The 9348-nt window shown below is 53.5% G+C and overlaps 3 protein-coding genes across 3 annotated transcripts; 2 read left to right on the forward strand and 1 right to left on the reverse strand.

The window, feature by feature from the left end:
* Positions 1-1615: 1615 nt before the first annotated feature.
* C8Q71DRAFT_856392 (Gti1/Pac2 family-domain-containing protein) lies at positions 1616-3229 on the forward strand (the record flags this gene model as incomplete). The annotated part of the gene is made up of 5 exons (XM_047927297.1): positions 1616-1711; positions 1778-1948; positions 2009-2140; positions 2197-2399; positions 2464-3229. 5 exons carry the CDS (start codon positions 1616-1618, stop codon positions 3227-3229), a joined length of 1368 nt encoding a protein of 455 aa, XP_047780357.1.
* A 269-nt stretch (positions 3230-3498) lies between these two features.
* On the reverse strand, positions 3499-5584 carry C8Q71DRAFT_704976 (transcription factor Tfb2-domain-containing protein; the record flags this gene model as incomplete). The annotated part of the gene is made up of 13 exons (XM_047920422.1): positions 3499-3674; positions 3742-3820; positions 3882-3929; positions 3983-4113; positions 4164-4314; positions 4379-4462; positions 4516-4584; positions 4645-4747; positions 4808-4914; positions 4972-5071; positions 5119-5235; positions 5287-5391; positions 5442-5584. The coding sequence occupies 13 exons, from the start codon at positions 5582-5584 to the stop codon at positions 3499-3501; spliced, it is 1413 nt and encodes a 470-aa protein (XP_047780358.1).
* Positions 5585-5759: 175 nt separating this feature from the next.
* C8Q71DRAFT_530761 (ankyrin repeat-containing domain protein) lies at positions 5760-7323 on the forward strand. The gene is made up of 11 exons (XM_047919161.1): positions 5760-5907; positions 5966-6030; positions 6090-6216; positions 6271-6354; positions 6418-6437; positions 6490-6522; positions 6577-6611; positions 6665-6765; positions 6830-6915; positions 6985-7108; positions 7164-7323. The coding sequence occupies exons 1-10, from the start codon at positions 5871-5873 to the stop codon at positions 7087-7089; spliced, it is 693 nt and encodes a 230-aa protein (XP_047780359.1). The 5' UTR covers positions 5760-5870; the 3' UTR covers positions 7090-7108; positions 7164-7323.
* The last annotated feature ends 2025 nt before the right edge of the window (positions 7324-9348 follow it).

Consider the following 9348-nt stretch of genomic DNA (forward strand, 5'->3'; position numbering starts at 1 on the left):
GAGGGGCTGTCATCCCGGAGCACATGGTAGTACGTACTCATTTGTCGAGAGGAGATGCGCACAGCACAGGTTGAGAGAAGACCAAGAAGATGGCCACCAGTCCGATTTGGTAGCCGGATAGATTAGCAAACCAGCCGCTGCTGGTGCTTACGATATACGGCCCCCTTCAGGTATCCCGTTGGTTTGGAAGATCACCATAACCAGACATGCGCCGTGTCTCAACAGAAGTGAATTACGGTTTCCTGTATGTGTTGTGTGAGAGACATATGTAAATTGCGTACCATGAAGAATGGACCAACTTGAACCTTTGTGCACTTCCAGTCGAAGGTAATCATACTGGCGGCAGCAGTTGCGAGCACGAGTCCCGGCCACAATATGAACCCTGGTGTAGTGCATTAGCAGCTCGAGGGAAAGAGACGACACCGTCTGTACCGTCTTGGCTTCTATCTTTGCTTGGCTTCTATCTTTTGGCGATGCCACGAGCACGTCGACACGAACATGGGGAATACAGTCGGCAACTTACAGCCTGGATGGCAGATGGAACGAGCGGCGCAATGAGTCGTTCCACAAGCGCCGTGCTGCCTTGCGCGGAGTTTCATAATTGAAGCGGAGCGACGAAGCAGCGGCTGCAGTCACGAGGAGGTGAGAACTGTCACTGAATATCGTTCCTCACAATGATAGTTACTGCTTCAACGGCATCTCGAACCCCGCCCTACACGCCTCAAGCCGAATGAACACAAGGGGGGTTATCCGCTTTCCGTGAGTATCTGGTTCAAATGCAGGGCTTCTCGTGCGTTCACATCCAGCAAGAAAGGTACCCAACGAGTGATCATCCGATGATGCATCCCGACGAATAGTAGCCAAGAACGGGCGACTTAGTAACTATTTCAGAACTGTGTTCTTTTCGGCACCTAACATCGGGGTTTCGTGACAGAAGGAATTCTCGGACTTCCTCCATTTCTCTGAGAACCACATGATATCTAACAGGATCACAGCAAGTGCAGATTCCGGAGGCGGGAGCTCAACGGGAGCTTGTGGAGTGTCGACTGCGCAATATACAAAGGTAGCAGTTGGTGGTCGTTGGCTCCCAATGGCGGGGAAGACATGTTCAATCTACAGTTCAGGTGACAGGTTGGTAGTACGCGATAGCCATCGCCTTCAACGTTCAACTGTCTGGCCTGTAGTGCCGCGAGGTCGGCTTGGCTTACTGACTCTTGACGCACAGGCACCATTTGATCCTTTCGTGGATTGACGCCGCGGAGTTGGCCAATAGTACCGCTGCCGTGGGATTGTGCGATTCCTGTAATCTGAGCGTGTCACCCCGTAGTGTCCTGGGACTATCGCGGCGTCACGCCGTTCTGACAACTTGGCCTTGTACGGCGACCCTGCAATGCGGTGGGTACCGGCGTCGCAGGGCGTTCTTCCGTCGGATGCATTTGATGCAACGATCCTTGCTCTGTGGTTCTTGCGCAAGATGCCACTGGCACCTTAGAAGGCAGGGTTCCTGGTCCGATATGGCGGACGTGCATAAATGTGGAATCTCGCCAGCACCATCCCCTCTCCACATCCCAGATCCTCGTAGTGCATTGTTCCGCGTCAGTGCCCACATACCACCATGCCACCATCTCAGCGATCCGCTACGACAACAACGGACGTCCAGCCATTCTATGGCTACGTAGATACAACCGAGGATTCCCTTCGACTCATAGAGGTGTGTGTCGCTCATGATTGTGATTTTGCAATGTAACATGCTTACGCCTTTCCGTCCCATCGACAGGCCGCTCGAAGGGGGATTCTACCGCGAGTCACTCGTCGCCTCAATGAACTCGAACGCCGATCCATGATCAGAAGTGGAGCTGTCTTCGTGTTCAGCGTCGAAGAAAGCGGAATCAAGCGTTGGACGGAGGGCCTAGCGTGGTCGCAATCCCGTATCTCTGGCAATTTCTTGGTACAGTCACAACTGCGATACTTCGGCGCATCCGTATGCTCACCACCGAGTCGGCATCAGATCTATAGAGAAGTCACAGACAGAAGCAGCCTCCGTGCTTCCCAGCAGTCGTCCGAGACGTCTGACATTACGCAAGGCGGACATTCCGTGGACGGACATGTGATGTTGAAGCCTAACGGACTGATCAAAAAGGTGGGCGATGAGCGCATCCATACGGAATATAAAGAACTGACCGTGTCCTGCATAAGACAATCACAGTCAAAATCAACGGGTCGGACCATCACCTCATCTCGTACTTCACACAGGACGATGTGCGCTCTGGGCGATTGCACCGACCTACGAGTCGCCCTGACCTCATGGCGCTCAAGATACCGACGGAGCTTCTGCACTCCGCGAACTTCAGATACCCGTTGAAGCTGGAGGCGCAATACACTGCAGTGCCAACGCATTAGTGAGCATCTCGTGATATTCTTAGCCGATCTTATGCTGACATCGTCCCTTAATACGATCATCAGCGATGACATGGAAGAGACTGTCCATCAACGTAGAAGCGCATTAGGCATGGCTTCACTTCCGTCTAGGACACTTGCTCGGACACCACACATAGGGGCTAGTCCCTCACCACTGGAAACCTCGACTTTCTCACGCTCACCAGCGAGCTCGCCTACAAGCCCGTATGCAGCGCATAGCAGAGCGCCGTACGATCCAGTCTATCCCCGGCTTCAAACTGACATCGGCCATCCCGTATCCCCGTCGGAGTCTACGCATACCGTCCATTCGCCTTACAGCACTGTCGAATCCCCCATTATGGACGACCTGACGTCTCATTCCTGGTCCCCCTCCTATTCTTGCGCCCCAGAAACGTACTCCATGCCTGATGGCGCACCTGCGGTGTACCAGGCACCGATGCCGGTCGGTCACTTCAATTCGGCACACCTGCCGAGGGACGAAACCTGGGCACAGCAAGCGTACAGCAGTATGCGGATGGGGCGCGGATACGAGCACGACATCCATCGGCTCGACATCGCGGGGCACCCGGAGTCGGGAGCCTGGCCTCCTGCTGCGGCCACGGTGGCAGGTTCTCCATACGCATCGGCACCGCCGACCAGCGTATCGATCAGTGCACACTTCCCGGCCGTACGTGGCCGCGATCATATGCGGACCCGTTCCAGTCCTTCTATGTGGTCATGGGGGCAGGAGTCGGCTCAATCGCTGTACCATCTCCCTCCTGTCTCCCACCCCATCTACGCTTCGCATGACGCGCGTCACTCACCTAACTGAATTCATCGCTCTCGACACGCTCTCTCCTACCACTTCATCTATGGATATTTCTCTGTATATCATGATACCATGTGTTCAGTGTCACGTACGACCTTATGAATATTGGACTCGTCTTACGCATGTGCCGATCCCAGTCGTACCGAATGCACACGGCCTGAGAGTGCTGCGTCATATTTCGAATGTGAGCGATTATCCCTGAGAGCATGAGGGGCGCAGGGGTTGAATGTCAATATATCGCATTTCATCTGATCCCGTTGGCCAATTCTACACTACGCTATGCCAGCAGACCGCCTCTCTATGAATCCCCGTATATTAGCGTGTCCATCCAGGCTGCCGAAGAAACACCGTTTGGTCGGATTATCCCATAACACGACATCCAGCTGTTTGGCGTAGTTGAGCACGTATTCATAATCTGCTTGGGAAGCGAAGGCCGTATATAAATATCCTGACAACCAGAAGATCAGCATCCGCATGCAGTAGTGCCTGCGCATAAGCAATGTGACTCGCGAGACCTTCTTGGGACTTCAGCCTGTTCTTCTCCAGCTCCCAGAGGCGGATTTGATCTTGCACAGTCACAGGGAGGAGAGGTTTCTACGGGTAATGCCGCCGTGAGTAATGATCGAGCTGGGGAGTGAGGACACAGGGAGCGTACGTTCTTGCGCATTTGTGGATGTGCGTGTGTGGTCAGATAACTGATGATCTTCGAACAGCATAACTAACGGTGACCCAGAAGTCTTGGCAGACTCAACCTACCTGGTCCGCGGTAATACCGTTTGCGAGGGCCTTCTTGACACTCTCACGAGTTATCGCACCGACAACGAGGTTCGGGAATCGAGATTTCAAATTAACAAAGAGATTCAGCACGGCGATCTGCAGGGGATTGTCTTCACAGAGATCAATTTACCGTTCCGAGGCGAAAAAGAGCGCCACACACCGGTGTATGCATAGAGTCGATAGTTCGTCTCCAATACAATAAACCCTTGGTCATGAGAGCCACCACCCGTACTACGGGACGTCGGCAGAGGAGGTGAGGACGACGTGAGGGTAGTGGCTAGGCGGGACGGACAGAATTGACGCGCGGATGTCTATACGAAATGATATCTTGTCAACTGACAGGATCTCTTGACGGAGAACGTAGGCTTAACGGACACTGTGCTGCCAGACCAAACCATAGTTACGCAAGTCCGCAAGCATGGCGCTCTGAGTTGGACTAAGGTTCTCCGTCGAATATTCCTGTTCAGATCTTCATGAAAAGTCTATTAGGCGAAGATGGGTCGTACACATACCCGACCCAGCTCCATGGTTGATAGCATCAACAAGAAGCTCAAGACCTCCACAAGGTCCATTTGTCGTTCCTATTTGATCATAACGGAAGACGTCAAGCTCATCCTCATTCATAGGAGAGGCTCGCCTACCTCTGCCATATGAAGGAACTGTAGCAACAGCTCCCACAGCTGAGCGTGAGGATCGTGTAGCAAAAATTGGAAGCCTGACGATGTTATCTGTAGGACGCCGCCGCTGTGACAGATCTTAGCCCCTAGTGTCCATTCCCACTGGGAAACGTTGCGTATGACTTACTGCACCCTTGTCATGAGCCCGCTGCGCTGCAAGAGGAAAAGAACTTCCTGCGAAGGCTTCGTGGGATGTTGGCCCGTTCCGGAGGACACCATGTAGTGGAGAATGGTCTAAACAGACGAGCCTGTTAGACGGCTTCGCGAGGCTCAGGGCCGTCTATAGCACACCTCCCAACGTTCGAGGGCATACGCGTCCAAAGTGGCGATGTCCGGCGGCGAATGCTGTGGGTCGGGTTCCGCCGGTACCCCAAAGCTTCCTGTCGTTCCTCTGTATCGATCAGCATCAGTGACGTCTGCGCGTAGCCACGCACTTACCCGCCTGTGATAGCTTGTCGTAGTGATGCTCGGAATGTGGCATTCAAGGCCAGCTTCGTGGTCGAGTTTGGGATTATATGGAGGCGTGCTAACGTGGAAAGGGAATCGCTGTAGGGCCTAACCGCGGAAGGTCACCTCATGTAAGCGGATAGGTCGCGTCTCTCGTACTTTTTACCCTCCTGTGTGACCCACGCCGACATCGTCGACAGTGGAGTAGCGGATTCCAACCAGAGAATATTCATGATGAGCTGGCGCTCCAGCGGTCTCAACAGGCTAGTCTTCGATGAGGATCTGCGTCCAGAAAGATCGAAGAGATCGCGTACCGAAATATAGAGAGACATGATGACGGCCTTTGATAAAGCCGAGTCAATGCATTCTGCGATTGAGACTGCAGAAATGTCAAGAGGATATGGGGACTCCATTCACTCTGCGTGACCGAGTCTGGATTGTGTTCGACGGAGGGCATGGCCACCGCGATGAGAGTGCTGGGTAAGTCAGGTCACCTTCCGCGTGTCTCGTTTACTTCCACGAGCTCGCCAACGTCCTCGATATCTTTGACGTCCAGCGGTCGATTGAGCCTAACTGACAGAACGGAGGATGCCCGGCGCTACTGCATCTTGGTAGTCGTCCGCCCAAATTGGGCTGTCTGCCGCCACCGACACTCCCCGATTCCCACGGTGTGATGCCACAGACGCGTCCCGCACCGCTCTCAAACCACTTCACCTACCTCCATTGCGTCGCATCTGCATGCAATGTCGACTCACTCAGTGCACAATGCTGCTCTAAACAGCGAGTCTATAGTTTCATTGTGTGCTCCATATCCTGAGCTCATCAACCGCGATACTAGGGCAGACTGGACTGCTTCGGTCTCTCGTCTCCCAGGATCCTTCTCTTGCAAACTCTCCAGACGTGGTAAACCTGTTTTGTACCACTCGCACTTGCCAAGAGCTGTTTAACCCGAGTGGCTACAGGACGGCCGTATGCCGCTACACTGGGCAGCCTCTTCTGGGGCTTTCGACATCGTCCAGTATTTGCTGGATCAGAAAGCAGATGTCGATCGCGCGGACAATAGCGGCTGGACGCCACTGCATATCGCTGGTAAGTCTACTGCGCGAGGCTTTGGATACGGCCACTGATAAGAAGAGAAGCTAGCGCAGGGCATGAACAGGTTGTACGCGAGCTCCTCGGCGCCGGAGCGAACGTCAATCGAAAGAACGACAAGGGCATCACACCATTGTATGAGTTCCATATATTTCCTTAGCCTGACAGGTGAAATGGAAATCATCAGGCACTATGCAGCTTCCAAGTCTCGAGTCGACGTATGACGTTCGCTTTGTCCAGCCAGCGCCGCGCCTGATCCTTCCCCTCCAGATAGGCAGACTGCTCATCTCCAGAGGGGCTGACGTAAGTTCTGTTTCATCCCTCAATCCTCGCAACGAAGTCTGACAATGCCAGTAGATCAACGCGCGGGACAATGCAAACCAGCTACCACTGTAGGTCCTCGTCTGCTTTGAGTGGTACTGCGCACCTAACACAAGGTCTGAAGCCACCGTGCTGCCACCACAGGGTCGACTGGGTTCATTAGTCTTTTGCTCAAGCCTCTCGAAGGGTCCCCCAAACCCCGGTTAAACACCGCTGACCGTGTGGGTACGTCTCTCGCAACAGCGTTCCGCCGCGAGGACTTGTTTTCTATCCGTCTGAATTGCATTAGGTAACACGCCTCTTCACCTGGCCATGGAGTCAGCGCATGCGGAAGCGGCATGTCTACTCATTGAGGCCGGGGCGGACCGCACCCGCGTAAGTCCCATGACACTGGTCTGTGTCATCCTCACGGTGCTGAGACGACACAACTGTGAATGCTGACAGGAAAACCTTGATGGCGAAATGCCGGAAGATCTTGAAGGCGTTGGCGGACAGGAACAGAGACGGGCGAAGGCCTATGTCGTTGAGCGGTGTGGGAAGCGATCTTGAAGCGATCAGGACGTCAAAGGTGCCGCGTTACTGTCATGCAGACTGCCCTGGAAAGTTGTACAAACTCAGTCTAGACTCGTAGGGATTTCTTATACACAACATCATGCAGGAACGCAATCTCCATATCGCGGTGCTATCCGTCGGCGGTTTTGCAGGTCTGATTGTGTCTTGACTGGAAGCCCAGACGGAGAGCATGCAGAGCGCCATCTGGCCTTTCTGAGAGCAGCTGTTTGCCTAGGACAGCAGCGCGCTATGCTCATTAGCAGAAACCGTCTATCATCCTCCGCGCTATACTCACCCACTGGGTAATGGGACCTTGCGTTTTGAATTCAGTAGAGTTGCGGCCGATCTTGGTTTCAGATGCTCCGAGTTGGTGAGTGTCGAATATATGCCCTTGGTCGCCTGATACAGTCTTATGCATGACTTGTCATCGCAAGTGCGTGGTTCAGGAGTCATATCACGCTTTGATGGCTCTTCGCTCCCTGCTCGCAGACTGACCGCAACATACAGGATGCCTGGCTATTTTTGTATTCGCTGACGCCGGCAGTTATGTGGTCACGCACAGGAGGATTCCCTGCATGTTCATCTCACGTCCACCGACCGTGTCAACAACATCGCGATAACGGAGATGTCGCGGTCGAGTCGAAACATTACGACGTCTTGTCGAGCCTCACATTCTGTCAAATGATCAATTGCAAATGTACGTGTTCACACTCCGCGTCACTTTTACAACCGCGGCACTGAGCATGAGGACCAAATGCGAAGTCCGCGGAAGCCGCTACTCCGCATATCATGGTCCCTCCGCTTCTCTTGTTTCTAGAAAAAATTATCATGGCCTCGATACTTACAGGTTCTGGCTGTGACTCTTATGAGGAACAGTCACACTCGCGACTTTCTCAGTGGATTCATTATCCCGATCGTGACTAGGCATACTGCTACAAGCGCAGCGCCGCTAGGATTGGTTGCGGGTGGTTGTGTGGTATCATCGAGTAACAGGGGCCGCTATGTCAACCGTGACGGCCCTCCATTTATCCAAACGCGGTCACAGTGGTCTGATGACGCCTACAGAATGTATGGCACCTATAGTCATCCCCTGAAGTGTCAGCCTCGTCGTATGTCTGCCGTCGCATGCCATCCCATATGACGATTCATTCTATCGCTCACTACGCCTCAACAGGACGCTCATTGTATTTGCGGACGGTGTGCAGTCGGTCCAGGGTTTGAGCGAGCTTGTACCCTTGGCGTTTACTGCTCGTCGGCTTCATTGAAGGAGCGGGGGCAATGATGAACCATCCAAGGCTCGGTGATGCACAAGCCCAGACTATGCGTAGATGTTGGGGCAGATCGGACGGTGACTTGGATCGTTACCGTCCCTTCTTCTCTCGTGGCTGTCATATACGGTAACGTACTTGGAATGAGGCCTCGACTGACGCGTCCAGTGTTCTATCCTCAGACAAGAGCTGCTTTTTGTGTCTACTGAAGCACGCCTCCGGGTGATCGCCATGCAGTTTCGCAAGAGCCTAGGAAACGATGGTACTGATAAACTATCCCGTGAAGAGACAGTCAATCCGCCGCGGTCGGGTCCCCTAGAGCCCGTGTGGCATAAGGAACAAGGCAGAATGTACGTCTCGTCCGCATTCTAGAGCATAACACTTAATTTCGAGAACGCAATCAATGTGAATGCATGCATTATTGTGTTTTGTGAGTTTTGAATGATGCGGGCTGTCGGATTGTCGACCACGATGGGTCAATTAAGCTCAGGCGCCGACGGAGTGAAAAGGTGCGATCGCCCAGCTCCGTCCCGTGGGTACCTGTCTGACCCGTTCACGAATGGATCGACTATCTATCCTTACCTGCCTGGGATAGTCGTAGCCCAGACAGTAGGGTCCACCTCCACGCCGCAAGCTTCCGCCAGATCACATCGCTCGCAACCTTGTCCGACATTGTACGCTCATCCAGAAGAGGTACTGAACTGCAGAGTTCCGGAGCTATCGGAATCGCTCCAGCCCTCCTTGGAAAAAGCATGAGGCCACCCAAGGGTCATGCACATGATGGTCAGGCTATCAATTGCGTGCCTCAGAACTGAAAAGAAAGCGAATACGGTCTAAGTGCGTACCTCTCATTAATCCTCAGAAGGGAAGTATAATCGAGGAAGGGTTCCTTTGGCCTTCCTTGAAATGGTATCATTTCTGTAAAATTCTGCAGTACCGCCCGCGGTGCAGGGTCGCAGGAGCTAGCCGCAAGAAGCCAGCCGAAGTG

Source organism: Rhodofomes roseus (assembly GCF_022264815.1).
Source record: "Rhodofomes roseus strain CIRM-BRFM 1785 chromosome Unknown C8Q71scaffold_7, whole genome shotgun sequence".
Lineage (NCBI taxonomy): Eukaryota > Fungi > Basidiomycota > Agaricomycetes > Polyporales > Fomitopsidaceae > Rhodofomes > Rhodofomes roseus.

Excerpts from the sequence above, each read along its gene's own strand:
- C8Q71DRAFT_530761 (XM_047919161.1), top strand. The coding sequence starts at position 5,871 with ATGTCGACTCACTCAGTGCACAATGCTGCTCTAAACA. Across the intron at positions 5,908-5,965 it reads GCACAATGCTGCTCTAAACA|GGCAGACTGGACTGCTTCGG; the intron begins GCGAGTCTATAG and ends CCGCGATACTAG. Across the intron at positions 6,766-6,829 it reads AAACACCGCTGACCGTGTGG|GTAACACGCCTCTTCACCTG; the intron begins GTACGTCTCTCG and ends GAATTGCATTAG.